The sequence below is a fragment of the Hyperolius riggenbachi genome, chromosome 5, assembly GCF_040937935.1.
Source record: "Hyperolius riggenbachi isolate aHypRig1 chromosome 5, aHypRig1.pri, whole genome shotgun sequence".
In the NCBI taxonomy this organism is placed as follows: Eukaryota; Metazoa; Chordata; class Amphibia; order Anura; family Hyperoliidae; genus Hyperolius; species Hyperolius riggenbachi.
In genome coordinates this window covers 154,981,159-154,998,012 of record NC_090650.1, presented here as the reverse complement: position 1 = coordinate 154,998,012, position 16,854 = coordinate 154,981,159, and the positions used below count along the sequence as shown (strand labels likewise).

Sequence of the window (16,854 nt, the reverse complement as noted above, 5' to 3'; positions counted from 1 at the left end):
CGGGGAAGGATATAGAAAGCTGTCTCAGAGATGTCAGCTGTTTGTCTCTACAGTTAGGGACAGATTGAGGAGATGGAAGACCACAGGCTCAGTTCAAGTCAAGGCTCGAAGTGGCAGACCAAGAAAAATCTAGGATAAACAGAAGCGACGAATGGTGAGAACAGTCAGAGTCAACCCATAGACCAGCACCAAAGGCCTACAACATCATATTGCTGCAGATGGAGTCACTGTGCATTGTTCAACTATTGGCACACTTTACACAAGGAGATGCTGTATGCGAGAGTGATGCAGAGGAATTCTTTTCTCCACCCACAGCACAAACAGAGCCGCTTGAGGTATGCTAAAGCACATTTGGACAAGCCAGCTTCATTTTGGAATAAGGTGCTGTGGACTGATGTAACTAAAATTGAGTTATTGGGGCGTTGTGCATGGAGGAAAAAGAACACAGCATTCCAAGAAAAACACCTGCTACGTACAGTAAAATATGGTGGTGGTTCCATCATGCTGTGTGGCTGTGTGGCCAGTGAAGGGACTGGGAATCTTGTCAAAGTTGAGGGACGCATGGATTCCACTCATTATCGGCACATTCTGGAGACCAATGTCCAGGTTTCAGTGACAAAGCTGACGCTGCTCTGGATCTTTCAACAAGACAACGACTCTAAACACTGCTCAAAATCCACTAAGGCATTGAAGCAGAGGAACAAGTACAACGTTCTGGAGTGGCCATCTTAGTCCCCAGACCTGAATATAATTGAAAATCTGTGTTGTGAGTTAAAGAGAGCTGTCCATGCTCAGAAGCCATAAAACCTGAGATGTTTTGTAAAGAGGAATGGTCCAAAATACCTTCAACCAGAATCCAGACTCTCATTGGAACCTACAGAAAGTGTTTAGAGGCTGTAATTTCTGCAAACGGAGGGAGGATCTACTAAATATTGATTTCATTTCTTTTTTGTGGTGTCCAAATTTATGCACCTGCCTAATTTTGTTTAAACAATTATTGCACACTTTCTGTAAATCCAATAAACTTCATTTCACTTCTCAAATATCACTGTGTGTCTCCTATATGATATATTTAACTGACATTTTTTATCAAAACAATCAACAATTTATACAGGAAAATCATGATAATTAACAAGGTTGCCAAAACTTTCGCTCCCCACTGTATAAGAATAGAAAATGAATCTGCATTAAATGTAGATAGTTTTAGTTAACATTTTGGTGTACATTCTCAGCTGGGGCGTAACTAGAAATCACTGGCCCCCCCTGTGAAACTTTGGATGGGGCCACCTCCCCCCCTTCCCCCCTTGCTTTCTGCATAGGAAAACTGAGAACCAATGTTATTCAATTGACTAGTGCAGACTTGAATGTGTTTTCCCCATGCAGATAAAAACTCACAGCAGTGAAGCACTTGCACGCATTTTCTCTATCAATTACATTAGCTTCTGTGATAAAACGTGCATGTTTTCACACATACAGACACATGGGGCCTGATTCACAAAGCGTTGCAAACTTTTTCGCGGACTTTTGCGCGCGCAATTTGGTAATTGCGCGCGCAAAAAATTGCGGGCGCAAAAGTCCACGAACGCGCGAATCGCGGCAAATTGCGCGCGCAAAAGTCCGCAAAAAAGTTTGCACCGCTTTGTGAATCAGGCCCATGGTGTGCAGAAAACGCCTACAGAAACTGATAGACAAGTGTGCTCCCAGCCTCAGCTTATTACACTCACTCTGCCGTCCTCTGATGGAGCAGAACTGGCTCTGCAAACTCCCCAAGCATCATTACAGGACACAACACTTGGGGAGGGGCAAAAACTCTAGGGGTAGAACATCGCTGTACACAAGACCCTGCTAAAAACTGAGTACAGACTATGTACAAATCTTTGTCTGCAAAACTTTGTATGATTCCTTATGAGTGGCTGAGCAGATGCAGTCATTAAAACAATTGTGCAGAGAAAAGAAAGTTTTCTCTTCTTGCCCTTAGTTGTCAGTCTCTCCAGAACAGGGGGAAAAAAACTTCTCCCCACAGGGCCCCCTGCAGCTTCTGGGCCCTCCTGCAGCTGCATCACTTGCAGGGTCTATTGTTACACCCATGATGCTCAGTCTGAAAATGTTCCTACAACACCCAGAACATCACCCGAAACAATATTTCAGGAATGCTTGGAGTGATATTTCATTCTTGATCAGTGTGTAGACAAGAAGCCCATTTTGACCCATCTTTAGGCACTGCGAACTTATTGTCTAAAGTATAAAGACACTATTTTGTATTTGATTTGAGTAAGCGGACTGTGCTCCGTGAAACTTGTTGTCGTTAATAGTGTCTGATGAATAATAAATATTTTCTTTCAAATTGGCATTGCCCCTTCTTTTAGAGGTAAGGCAAATTTATTATTTTGTATTATTTTAGTCACATAATATAGATATACCTGTCACCCACTACCCCCTATTTTTGGGACCCCTTCTCCCTCCCAGTCGTTTTGACCCATGGATAAGAAAGGGAGAGAACAAGCAGGAAATAGTCCAAAATCACTCAAAACAGGAACTTTAGTAGTAGTTGCCAACTAATGGTCACCAACGTCAGGGGACTCCTGGACCCACATTCAATTAACATTTTCCCTGGGTTTGCCTCAAGAGATGTTTTATTCATTATACATACAAAAGTAAATTTTCAGCAACTTCCAAGTGAAAAAAGCACTGGAATATGGCTAAAACAAGTAAATGTAAACTTATTTTAAGTATTTTTTGCTTGATGGAGGCTGAAAAGGTATTTTATTGATAAGGTATGAAAAGATCTCCTGAGAGAACTCAGGGGTAACGTTAATTGAATCAGGTCTCTGGACTTTCACTATATTTTTAATGTTCGTGATTTTGGTGATAGAAAATCTACTCTCAGAACAGTACTGTTGAAAGTACAAATGGTCCAGTGAGCAGATGAATAAGATGAAAGAACTATCAATATTGGTAATGGTTGACATCACTCATATATCATCAAAAGTAACAGAATCAGCATGCACTCCTCCTCCAAGAGGCACCACAACAACCTATATTAAAATGTAATATATAATTCAGTATACTCAATTTTATGTTAAATTTCCTGGTTTAAGCATCAGAAACACTTCCTGTATGTATTTATGTATTTATTGCTGTGTACTGGTATGGAGCCCGACCCTCTCACTGATGTTTTAGCCAATATAAACAAGCTAAAATGCAAAACTGGTAATAGCATAAATTAAAAAAAATGCAGAAAGAGAACAACAAACCAATATAAATTGCTCAACTGCAGATTTATTGAAGTAAAATTTATCAACAACTGCATGGAATTATTACTTATAGTACCAAAATATTAGGTCTATAAATGCAAATGAGCCAATTGTCCCCTATGAACCAATTGTGTATTGAACACCCCCATTCCATAAATATATTATATTTACACCTATTTAAGCAGGGCAGTTTCTAGACTAAATTGCACCCAGGGCGAGGGTGTAAAAATGGTGCCCCCCCCCCCCGCTGACCCATGTATAGGTGCCTGCTGTATAGGTTGGCCAGGTATAGGTGCCCACAGTATCAGTTAGCCAGGTATAGGTCCCCCAGTATAGGTAGCTAGGCATAGGTGCTCCCAGTATAGGTAGCTAGGCATAGGTGCACTAAGTATAGCCAGGCATAGGTGCTCCCAGTACAGCCAGGCATAGGTGCTCCCATGATAGCCAGGCATAGGTACTTCCAGCATATCCAGGTATAGGAGCTCCCAGTATAGCGAGGCATAGGTGCTTCCAGTATAGCCAGGCATAGAAGCTCCCAGTATAGCCAGGCATCCCAGTATAGGTTGCTAGGTAGCGGCGAAGGAGAGCAGACGGGCATAGCGTTACAGCTCACCGTCCGCGATGCACGCTTCTTCAATCTCCTTCCTCTCAGGCGCTTGTCGCAACATTGGTAACAGCGCCCCCTGTGATGACATGCGGTTACGTCATCACAGGGGGCGATGTTACCAAAGCAAAAGAGGCCTGAGAAGGAGATTGAAGAAGTATGCATCACGGAAGGTGAGCTGTTGCGCTATGCCCGCCTACTCTCCCACACCGCTGCCTAGCAACCTATACTGGAAGCACCTATGCCTGGCTATACTGGGAGCACCTATGCCTGGATATACTGGGAGCTCCTATGCCTGGCTATACTGGGAGCACATATTCCTGACTATACTGGGTGAACCTATGCCTAGCTACCTATACTGTGATCACATGCGGTTACGTCATCACAGGGGGCGCTGTTACCAACACAACTGTAGCATGAGAGGAAGGAGTTTAAAGAAGCGTGCATCGTGGAAGGTGAGTTGTAGCTCTATTTTTTGGTACTTTTACCATTGCAAAGTGCTGAAAAGTTATTCTAACCAAGAATGAAAAGTTAATTCTAGGAGAAAACTCAGGAGGAAAAGTGAATTGCATATGGCTCCTGGCCTCAAGTGCTTTGCACATTTGCTAGAATTCTGGCGGTTTATTTATGCAGGAAAAGCTGTCATATGTGTTTGTTTTAAGTTTTAATGTTCTATGCAAAATTGCATTGTAAAGTTGGGGTACTTCTTTAAAATTATTGCTCTGGAACATCTCAGCATATTCCAGACAGTGAAACTTTTATAAGATTATTTTAACTTGTAAGCTAGAAGATTGTTGACATGCACTTGTTACAAGGCCGTTAAAGCCAACAAGAAAAGATAAGATTTCCCAGCCAGTGAAAGTCAAAATATGAAAAGTGTAAACAAATTGAAGTTTAATACCATTGTCTTAAGAAACGCTGTTGCCATTTTATATTGCAGAAAGATAGTAATAATCAATACATTCCTTCTAAAGAAAGAAATAGTTATTGTTAAACCCTATAATTATTTATAATATAATTTATTACTTTGACTTACATTTAAAACTGGGTTCTGCTAGTAAAAGTATTGAGACGCATATTAGCAAGAATATAATGCCATGTTTTGACTATGAAACTGTAACAATTGGTGTCAGCTAACAGACTTTCTGATTATTGGTGATCTGCAGTATCAGCAATAATACAGACGCTGTACCTGATTATGTGGTGATCTGCAGAATCACCAATAATGCTAGTATAGCCAGACACAAGACTACCAATGTAAGATAGTGATTGGTGCAACAGTAATGAGGAAGATAAGGTCTCCCGAGGAGCGGGTGACTACAGACAATATGGCAGCCAAGGATCACCTGAAGAGCAGGTGAGTCCGGCTGTGTAGCAGTTAAAGAGCACCTGAGGAGCAGGAGCTACTAGTTATGCTGCAAGGTTGATCACCTGAGAAGCAGGTGATTCAGACAGTACTGTAGCCAATGGACACCTGAGGAGCAGGTGCCACTGGTAAGCTGAAAAGGTGATCACCTGAGGAGCAGGTGATTAAGACTATACTACATAAATGCTTCACCTGAGGAGCAGGTGACAGCTACAGATCCCTCACCAGTGGCTAGGCCCATTGGCGAGGATAGAGAGGTCAGACAAGCAGAGTTGGCAACGTACGGACAGATAAGGTACAAAGATAGAAGGCTGATTCAGAGTTGTTTTTTCAGGCAGGGTCGGCAACGTGAATCAGATAGGCAGAGGTACAGAGTCCGCAAGCAAGAGAATAGTCAATGAAAGCAGAAGGTCATAACAGATAATACAATGTAATTAGTACTTTAAGCTATCAACAGAATCTGGCTAAGTGTGGATCCCCGGCTCTGGCCGGTTCTAGCACACTTTGGGATCTGACTAAGGTCTGAGCGCTCACACGCAAGTATTTGCAACAGCAGACACCGAGCAACTGACAGCCTGGTACTATATATACTAAGTTGCTCCGCAGCGCAGCCACTCAGCCAATCCGAAGTACTGTTGGAGTCAGCTGACTTGGCCGATCAGCTGACTGCCATTCTATTCGCATAAAGGTCCTGTCGCCTGGCACGCGCAGCTCTCAATCTATGTGCAATGGAAGGATCAGGTAGATCACCCGCATGAAACTGCGCGGCAGAGGCCGCCGGCTGATATGCGGAGACAGCCGCCATGCCGCCTGTCTCCGTGGCGGCATCTCCGCTAACCCTTACAGAAACATTCTGGAATGTAAATAATGATTTTTGCAAGGTTGTCCCATATTTAGGACAATTATGCCACCTTGCGGTTTCATAGTCTTATAAAATTAATATTATTAATACGGCTTGTTATTTACATGATTAAATGGAAAATAAGAAAGACAAATATATAGAACATGCTTTTATATTATTAAATGTTAAAACAATTAAAGGGAAGGTTCAGGGAAACCTTTAAAAAAATAAAAATCCATATCCACTTATCTGGGGCTTCCTCCAGCCCGTGGCAGGCAGGAGGTGCCCTCCTTACTGCACAGGCGCAGGCGCAGAACTACTGCGCAGTACAGCCCGGAGGACGTCCGATGACGTCAGCGCGCCCGCGTGGGACGCAGAAGAGCCCGTCCTTGGAGCGCAGAAGAGCCCGATCTGGCAGCCGGCCTGGCCAGGTCGGGTCGGCCACCGAAGACGACCGGAAGCCTCTGGAGCGGCGGCGAGGGCACCTCCTGCCTGCCACGGGCTGGAGGAAGCCCCAGGTAAGTGGATATGGATTTTTATTTTTTTAAAGGTTACCCTGAACCTTCCCTTTAATCATATAAGACATAATTGCATATTAAGAATAATTATATAGTAAGCTTATATTTAAATGAGTATATTAGAAGCCCTGTGTACTTCAATAAGCATTACATTACTATATCTGTTATTCACAGATTGTTTAGGTCAACATGCCCTATTTCTTGTTTAGGAAAGGACAGACACATTCCAAATTAATTAGCAGAAGGACACATTATCAGAAATGCGTCATGAATGACATTGTTTAATGTTTGCAAGTCCAAATGTCTGGGGCAAATAAGTCAACTAGCAGATGGCTGATGACGTCCATTTTAATTTACTGCGTCAAATATAACCTTATAATCAAATGTCAGAATGTCAAACACTCCAAATGACGCTAATTCTCACAAGATAAGGTAATAAGGAATTTATAAACAATAATATTAGGACTTAGGTATTCAAAACAAAAGCATTGACGCACGGAAGTTTCAGCCAATCAGAACCTGGGATTTAGGGAAATTCTAGATTAGGCAGCCATATTGCATCCAATCAGTAGGAGCTGAAAGCTCATAATGTGCACTAGCCTACCAATCTCCTGAGAAGACACACGAGACAGAAGCTACTTTCCCACACGTGGTTCTAGATGCTGAAGAGATGACAGAGAAGGGGTAATATGCTTAATATTCTGGTGATTTACTTTAATAATTGTTCAGCATTAAGTTCTGTTAAGATGTTAGCAAGAAGTTTTTTTAGAAGCTATTTTTTATGCTATTTCTTTAAGAAGATTAGTACAAGTTTTACACAGCTACTAGATACACAGCTATTGATACAGATGAGACTACTTTTGATCCTATTCTACATAACACAAATGTTATATTCTTTTTTGAATGTGCTTAGAAGATTGATAATCGCTTGACTTTAAAGCCTTGATGAGATGGAATACTGTTAGAAGGAAACACTACTTGGAACTGTTCATATTTTGTATATATGCTGTATGATAAACAAATACAATTTTTTAGATAAAATCATATACTAAGTGCTCTGATTCATTTCAAGGTACATCGCCAATCTATAATTACTGTTATAGAGGGTTCAGACCCCGCTATGCCGGATTTATATGATAGCAACGCTTTAAAGGCTGGTCCTTTACTGAGTTAGCAATCATATAAAAATAATCATATAAAGAGGGACAAATCAGGAAGAAAGAGGGACAGAGGGATTTGGTTCCCAAAAAGGGTCTGATCCGGCCTGATTGCTGCCATGCCATCCTCTTCTGACTATCCGTTGGCACGCTACTAGCCCCGGAAAATCCGTCAGTCAGGGCCAGTCGGGGCATGCACAATCCAGCAAGACCCCCTTCCTTGTCTCCCTCCTGTTGCCAGGAGCATTATGCGCCTGCACAGTAATACTGTGCAAGCGTATAGCGCTCCCGGCTGCGTGCGCAGGTGCGCGCGTGGCCGGGCCGCACATGCGCAGCTGGCCCCGGACCGGAAGACTTTCTGGTGCCAATTGCAAGTGAACAGAAAGTCAGAAGAGGATGACGTGGGAGCGATCAGGCTGGAGGGGGCTAGAGGAAGCCCCAGGTATGTATATTTAATTCCTGTGGCCCCATCTCAAGGTCACTTAAAGTGTAGAGCAAGAAATGTATACAAGAGCATCTCACAGCACATAGAAAAATAGCAAAAAAAAAACTTGACATAGCTTGGTATGAACACACATCTCCAACTGAGATAAATATATATAAAATAATTTAAAATTAATAGGGGACATCGAGGTCGACCTCAGTACACCACACACCATAAACCATACAGATAACACATATGCCACTCACGCAATGGCCGTGATTCAGAAAGAATATTGTAACCGGTCACCATAAAATTAAGTTTGTCAAACTGCTAGATCATTTGCCTGAATGCTGGCAAATAGTCCTAAAGCAACCATGTAAACCTTGGCTAGGGGTAATGTATTGCCAAGTCACTTGGAACAGTTCCACATTATGCCACTCAATTCCACAGACAATTGTCCCTGCATATAAAGCAGCTGGCAGGCTGATCAAACCAGTTTGTCTGCTCAGCAGGTCATGCGTGTGATTTCACAGTGCTGCGGGATATACATGTACAAATGCACTTCTCCCGGTATGCACAGTTCCTTATATGCAGACACAGAGACTCAACAGGGGGTTCCAGTCACAACCAGTTGGGGGGTGTCAGTCTGAACCATTTGGTGCATGGCTATGTGGCAGTACTCACAGATACCAGGCTATTGTGGCCATGCTCCCCTTGATGCTGTGTGAGATGCGTGCACGCTGTGGGTGTCACTCTGCATCTCCTGATCAACCACAGAGCGCATAGCTCAAACGTGGGGATCGAGGATCGGTGTGTAAGTCCCTGTACAAACTCCTCCCACCGACGTGTTTCACCCAATCCTGGGTTTCATCAAGGTTCGCTAAAGACATGTTTTGTCTGAACAACAGTCTCAGTTTTTATGGAATAGTGAATTCAAAATAAGAAAAAGTAAAGCAACAGGCAAAGTATATTTAGACTTTGCAAAGGCTTTTGACACAGTTCTACATAATAGCCTGGTGCAGAGGCTGCGGATGTAGAAAATCAACAAAAACGTGTTTACGTGGAGAAGGAGAAGGACTTGGGAATACTGTTTGATAAAGAGTTAAGCAACTGTATCCAATGTGAGGCTGCTGCTTCACCACATCAGATTCCTTGACATGAGTCTCATATCCTTAACTGGCCACTCTGAAGTTTTCAGGACATTACCGCGCATGCACATGCATGCACCCATTTCATGGATAATTGCTGCTATTTGCTATAGCAGCAATCACTCACTTTAAAAGGATTTTCTAAAGAACGTTAAAGAAAGTAAAAAAAGATTAAAAATTTAAAAGATGGAGTGAGGGTGTCAGATTCATTTTTTAAAATGAAGTTTTATCCCCTTCCTAGCCTATAAACCCCATGTGTCACCTGTATTAAGCCTTAAGATGTGTGCACACCTCTAATGACTGATGCCTATAGCGATCGAAGGCAATCGCTAAGGTGACAGTTCAGGTCCCAATGCTGTACTGATGTATTTCTCTGCCATTGCCTTGCGATGCATCGGTACAGTGTCAGGGCCCCACCAACTGTCATCTTAACATTCATGTACAAGATACAGAGGCGCCAAAAGAATAAAAGGTAATTAAATGAACTTAAAAAACCAACTGGTTAAATAGAGGAGGCAGCGGTGGTCTTACCCCCTCCAAACAGACACAGGCAAGGACTGCGATTCAGACAGTCAACAATTGATTCGGAACTCCAAAAAACAATGCAACGCGTTTCACGGGCCATACATCCCGCTTCCTCAGGCAAAATACAGTAGGAGTCACAGCTGCAGAAAATACACAAACAGACAACCAGAGGCATAAAATCGTCAAAGTGCTGATATGAATACGTAAATTTACATTTTGCATTACATTTTAGTGACAAGTTGTGTGCGGGTTATAAATATTAGTTTCAAACTGATAGTAGTCTCAAAGGTATGCTTGACAGCTTTAGAATGGGTAGGGGGAATGTTAAAGGTGCATTGTGCTGAACAGAGTAAGACCAATGATAAATACAAACAAATATGTAAATACTCAAAGTAAAAATTGGTTGGGTTTGCTGCCGGTTGTTGCGGACATCATGCAGAACAACAGTGAATAGTGGGTGAAATTGGGAGAAAGGGTTGACGTGGTCTAGAGGAGGAGGAGGGAGGGAGGGTGTTGGAATGGCTAAAAAAACAGGTGGGGGTGTTTTTGGCAGCAAGTAAACAAGGGTATAAGGAGAAGGCAGACTTACCATCTGTATTATATCAGCGAGCTCGGGGCGCCTCTGTAATGCCAGAGGACACCTGAGTTCATTACACAACTTGTCACTAAAATGTAATGCAAAATGTAAATTTACATATTCATATCAGCACTTTGACGATTTTATGCCTCTGGTTGTCTGTTTTTTCTGCAGCTGTGACTCCTACTGTATTTTGCCTGAGGAAGCGGGATGTATGGCCCGTGAAATGCATTGTTTTTTGGAGTTCCGAATAAATTGTTGACTGTCTGAATTGCAGTCCTTGCCTGTGTCTGTTTGGAGGGGGTAAGACCACCGCTGCCTCCTCTATTTAACCAGTTGGTTTTTTTAAGTTCATTTAATTACCTTTTATTCTTTTGGCACCTCTGTATCTTGTACACTACATTGAGTCCACCCTGGGTGGATGGTTGTTACCCTATTTTCCTGTCTACAGAGAGCGACTTTTTATTCCTGAGTGGGGTCAGGATTGTTCTCCCCACCTGCCTATACAGTGGTTGCCTATTGGTAACCCTGGTTTGTAAGTATAATTTTAACTTCTCATTTATTTTGTTGTCCCCAAGACGAATTACACTATTGGGGCTCTTGGTGTCCCTCTGCCTTATCTTAACATTCATATTCCATCACTACAAACGCACAGTTTGGGGATACTGGGCTACCTGCCCAACTAGCAATGAAATACTGTATGGCATTTGTGGTGTCGTTTTAACTGGGAAGAGCCAAGAAATATATCTTGAGGTGTTTTAAAACAGTGGTAATGGTATTTGTTATGTAAAAATTGGAACATGTGAACCATTAAAAAGGTATATTTTCTGCATTTATGTCTATTTTCCTCTGTAAGATGGCTACAAAATAGAATCAATTTAGGAAAAAAATACTACTCAAAGAACGCTTAGGTTGTCCTCAAAAAATAACTATATACAGTGTGTATGTATATATATATTATATTCGGTTGTAATTAATTAAAAAGTTATTTGTGTATCAATAGTGGCACAGCTGTGTGCAAAAATTGTCAGGAATCTTAAAAGGGGTAAAAACCCAGTAATGCGAAGTGGTTAAAGTGTACCTGAGACAAAAGGATTTTACTTTCCTTGGGATTCTTTCAGCCCCCTGTAGTCTGCCAGTTGTTCCATCCTTCCCAGTTCCATCCGCTATGCCACTGTCAGCCCCCACCTACTACACATGTGCGGTCCATCTCATAGATGGGAGCGTCCTGCACATGCAAAGTCTTTTAAGACAGGGGACATACTTGTCTATTGCACAGTTTCAGCACAGAAAAACTGATTTAAACTGAGAACCCAGCATAATTCTGCACATGTGTGCATTTTCTCTATCAATTACATTAGCTGTTGTGAAAAAAAACATGCAAAAACACTGAAAGACAAGCGTGTCCTCTGCCTAAGACTGTTTTTGCACTGCGCTTGCCACAGGAGCGTGATTTAGGAGGCGGACAGCATGTAACAGCATATGCGCAGTAGCCTAAAACCCAGCTGGATTGCGGACTTCAAAACAGCACAGTAGATCGGACCATCAAGGGAGCTGTCAGATTACAGGGAGCTGGAGAAAGCCCCAAGTAACTAAAAATTATTTTGTCCCATTCATGTCAGGTTTACTTTGATCAAATAAAATTCTGGGGTGCATTGATGTTTGAACCTTTTGGGAGGTAGTCCAAGAGTAATAATTATGGCTATGGATGTTCTTCAATGCAAGGAAAGCATCCAAACCTCTTTTAAATGCAGATATAGAATTTGTCATAACTACTTCCTGTGGTAAAATTTTCCACATTTTAACAACTCTTACTGTAATGATCCCCTTCCTATATAAATCAGTATTCCCAAGTCCTTCTTTAAGTCTGATGTTCCCAGCTGTAATCTCTTTAACTTATATATTGCTCTTCCATTGGCACATCCAAAGTGCATGGCCTTACATTAAAATTCATCTGCCATCAGTCTGCCCATGTAGCCATGCTGTTGAGTTCATGCTGTAAAATGCCACTATCTTGCTTAGTGTTTATTATTCTACATAATTGTATCAAATGGCAACATTACTCTGTATTCCTCTTGAAAGATCATGAATAAAGAGATTGAAAAAGATTGAACCTAGAACTGACCCTTGTGGGACCCCATTGCTAACAGTTTCCCATTTTGAATATGACTTGTTTACCACCACTCTTTGGGGTTGATTGCCAAAGTTCACTTATTTTTCACATTAACTGTGAGGAGAGCTAATACATGAGGTAAACAAATAAGGAGAGATAAATCATGAGATAAACAGATAAGGAGAGATAAACCATGAGTTAAGTCAGTTAATGAGGGATAAATCACGAGTTAAGTAATTCAAGGAGAGAAAAATTGTGAGTTAAAGGTGAGATAATTCAACACTTTATGAATCAGCCCCTTTGCCTTCTATCCTTTAACCAGTTCTCTATCCACATACACAATTTTTCTCTTAGTCCCTGTATCCTCAGCTTCTGCACAGGCTATTGTGGGTGGCAGTCTCAAAAGCCTTTGCAAGGTCCAAGCACACTACATCTATAGTTTTCCCAATATTTAAATGTGCATTCATCACTTCACAAAATCTGATGAGACAAGACCTGTCTTTAGTAAACCCATGTTCATGAGCTAAAATTAGATTATTCTGTACTATAAAATCTTGCATAACGATAGCTTGACATCAGTTATGTGTAAACTGTTTGAAGGTATCCTAGCAGGTCTGTAGTTTCCCAGTTCTGGTCTTTTTTTGTTTGTTTGTTTGCTTTATCTATGATGATAATTGATTTTTGTCCTGTGTTAGGCAATCCACACTGAATGAGGTAGATGTGACAACTCCCCCCAATTCTGTTCCCTCTGTGTACAGCTGCTATTCCGCGCCCCATCCACTGGGAGTCTCCAGAAGGCCTTCTTCATTGTGCAAGTAGTAGCAACTTGGATTGGTTGGAGTGTCCCTACACAATACGGTTGCAATTGTATATGCTACATATACAATCTGCAATCTCGTCACAAGATAGTTGGTATACTGCCACCACTGAGAGGATGAGGACTCTTAAAACTAACTTCATGTAAAATAAAAGTTACTGCAAACAACCTATACCTAACATAACAATCTGGCAACGTCTCTTCAAAAGACAGGATTCTTTACTGGGTTATTCAAAACAAGGACAAGACCGAAACGGTTTACCTATTTATTCCATAATGAAATCCTGCACAAAAATTATAAGAAAATAGTCAAAAACCTTGAATCATTGATCTTATATTGGATAGCAAATTAAATGGGAAAAATAAGAAAATAACTGGTGCTGAGTCTGTGGAATTACTGTGTATCCACTGAGTTTTAAAGTACAGAGTTCTGGAAAATCCTTAAAAAAGAATCCAACAATATTTGTAAAATAACCCAGCAATATTGGAAAAGTCCATTGCAGAAATAGTGTACTCCCCCCCCCCCCCCCTCCCCACCACCTGAGAAATGGTCTGCCCATACTCAATGACACCATCGCACTGTGGGAGTAATCCCTCCTGGACTCCCTCTTCATCATCTCATGGGACTTCAACCACACAATTCTCTGTCAGGAGCTGCATCACTACAAACAAATCAGATCAGAGGCACCCATATCCTATTAACCTTGCTGCAAGGCACAGTGTATTGACCTAAGGAAGGCTAGTACCCGTGAACCGTGTTGTTTATTTTGTGTTTAGAATACCAGTAGATACATTTCCAGCACTACTGGTGTTTTTGTGGTCACGAGAGGTAAGCGTTTTCCTCTTATTCTTATTTTAACTATTATAAGTATATATTTTTACACTTGGGCCCCTCCATCTTTACAATTATCCAGATTAACCTCCTTTGGAGGTAATAGTTTTTTTCCCTAAAAACTACACACCCAGGAGAGCGACCATTCAGCTTCTGGCAGGACCTGAAAAATTGAGCAGGGACAATTAATTTCCCGCTGGCTTATATGGTGGTTGCAGGAATCTGTAACTCACTCTTATGAGTATAGCTCCATATACTTACAAGTTCTTTATTTACAACTAATAGTTACAACTATTTATTAATGATACTATACCATTGGGCTCTTGATCTCTCTGTTTACCTAGGTATTCTTGAGTACAAGGTCACTACAAGGATCATGAAACCCTCATTACAAACAACACATTGCTTGCCCCACCAGGCACCAAAACACCTTGGACCACAGATACAGTCCTGAAGGACGCCTACAATGATAATCATCAGGCTGCCCTAGGCAACTCTAACCATTGCCTAATCAACCTGATCCCAACCTACAGAAGGAACCTTGAGACCACCAAGACGGCCCTCAGGACTTTCAGAAAGTGAACCGAGGAGGTAAAGCTGCAATTACAGGTCTGCTTTGACTGCACTGACTGCACTGACTGGTCAGCCCTGGAGGCACCTTGCCTGGAGGAATGGACAGAGAATGTCACCTTGTAAATCCGCTTCTGTGATGAGTCATGCATCCCAAAAAGCACCTTTAAAGTCTTCCCCTGGTTTAACAGCAAGCTACGTCGGCTCCGGAAGAATAAAGAGAAAGCTCACAAGTCTGGCACTCCAGAGGAGTTCAGGGTAGCCAGGGACATCCTAAACTTAGGGCTGCAAAGAGGAACTACTCCAACAAGCTGTGTCTCACCCTCTAGTCCAATAACCCAAGGGAGGTCTAGAAAGGCCTCAGGAGAGCCATAAACTTCAAGACCTCAGTCACAGCACTTGAATGCGTGCCCATTATGCACCATTATACAAAGCAACTATACGAATACCCACAGAGATTGAAAATATTGAAAATATCAGTGAAACTCCAGTAAAGTTATAGATACCATTGTTTCTAGAGTAACAATGAATTATCTCTTGAGTTTATTTTCAGTTCAGGTTTGCTTTTAGGTTTGATTCGTGTTGTGTGGGTAGTACATGACTGTGGCTGTGATGTGGACAGGGCATGGTGGTAGCTCCTCCCACCCTGTGTGCATGAAGAGGACAGACTGGAGGCAAGAGTGATCATACATGTGTGTACATTTGATGTGACAATTTTATCTAATAAGTAAACTGCTGTAATGCTGGGTACACGTGATGCAATTTCCCGCTCGATCGACGGGATCAGTCGATTATTTCTGACATGTTCGATCGGGGACCCGATCGATACAGTGGTCGATTTTCCACACTTAGCATTAGAAAATCGACCACTGTATCGATCGAGACCCGATTGGACATAAGAAATAATTGACCAGTTGATCGAGCAGGAAATCGCATCGTGTGTACCCAGCATAAAATCAAACTGATCGATCACGTAGAAAATTGCCTGTAGAGACCATCTTTTGGACAATTTAGACAAACTAAATGTTTACTAGGCCATAAGCTCATAAGCTCCAACTATGATAAGTCTGTGGCAGTAACAAAAGACGGTGATCCATATAGGGATTCAGAATAAAATTACCAAACATTCTAAATGGTTGTGAAATGGAACAGCATTTTTTCGTAAGTTTAAAAGCATTTATCCACCAATTCCAAAAGAATTTGAAATTGCGTAAGCAGATAGGAAAATTTTATGTAAAAATCGCTATTAAAATTCTTACAACTCAAATGTAGTTGTGCTCTATTGATATTCAGAAAAAATATTTTATAATGTCAAGCAATAAATAAAAAGTGCCATTAGCTGGGTAAAAGTTCTGCTGCCTAAACAAAGGTAGCAAGCAAGGAGCTGAAATGACATCCTCCCTGTTTTTCTAGTAATTATCAGGTATTTGCTAAGTTCCTCAGAAAAAAAGGAAATGTACATGACTTAAATGAACAATGTTAACTTTTTTGGGTGTGGTTCACAATTAATACATTGTTGAATGTATACAACTGCTATAATTTCCTGCAAACATTTTCCATGTAAAGGCCTAAAAAACAGAGGATATCCTGAGTTGTTTCCTTATACATTACCTTATTTGAGGCACATTCCTACAACGTATGTAAACTTTGCACTCCACGTGTAACTGTAGTGGCAAAAGAAAACAAATGATAACACAGGTCATCGTTATGTCTGTGAACTTGCACATAATTAAATTCATATATGTGTCTATAAAAGGACATCATGGAAAAAAGAGTGCTAGTGATTCTGGTCAGAGCAAGTCTAAAGTATAGTTTGTCATAGAAATTGATTGTTCAGTTAGGATAACACTGAACGATTGATGTTTGACGACCTTAAGTGTCCCTGCGCCCGTCCCTGTGTCAGTGCTTTTTTGCCCTGCGCATGTGCAGGGACAGACGCAGAGACACGGGCCAGAAGGGGCGGGCATGTGTGCGCGTGGGCTAGTGCACGACATGCGTACGCGCGGCTGTTGTGTGCATGGGCACGGCGGATTAGCGACAGACCTAGCCCGTTTTTAACCAGGCTAAGGTCACTATAATACAATACAATACAATAACATTTCTATAGC

The 16,854-nt window shown here is 41.6% G+C and overlaps 1 protein-coding gene across 1 annotated transcript in view; it reads right to left on the bottom strand.

Annotated features, from left to right (window-relative positions):
• The window catches only part of LOC137519334 (uncharacterized), a 78,958-nt gene that overhangs the window by 33,587 nt on the left and 28,517 nt on the right, over nt 1-16,854 (bottom strand). Inside the window, exon 3 of the mRNA XM_068238288.1 lies at nt 16,358-16,410. Coding sequence (XP_068094389.1) covers nt 16,358-16,410 — 53 coding nt within the window. The remainder of the gene's footprint in view (nt 1-16,357; nt 16,411-16,854) is intronic.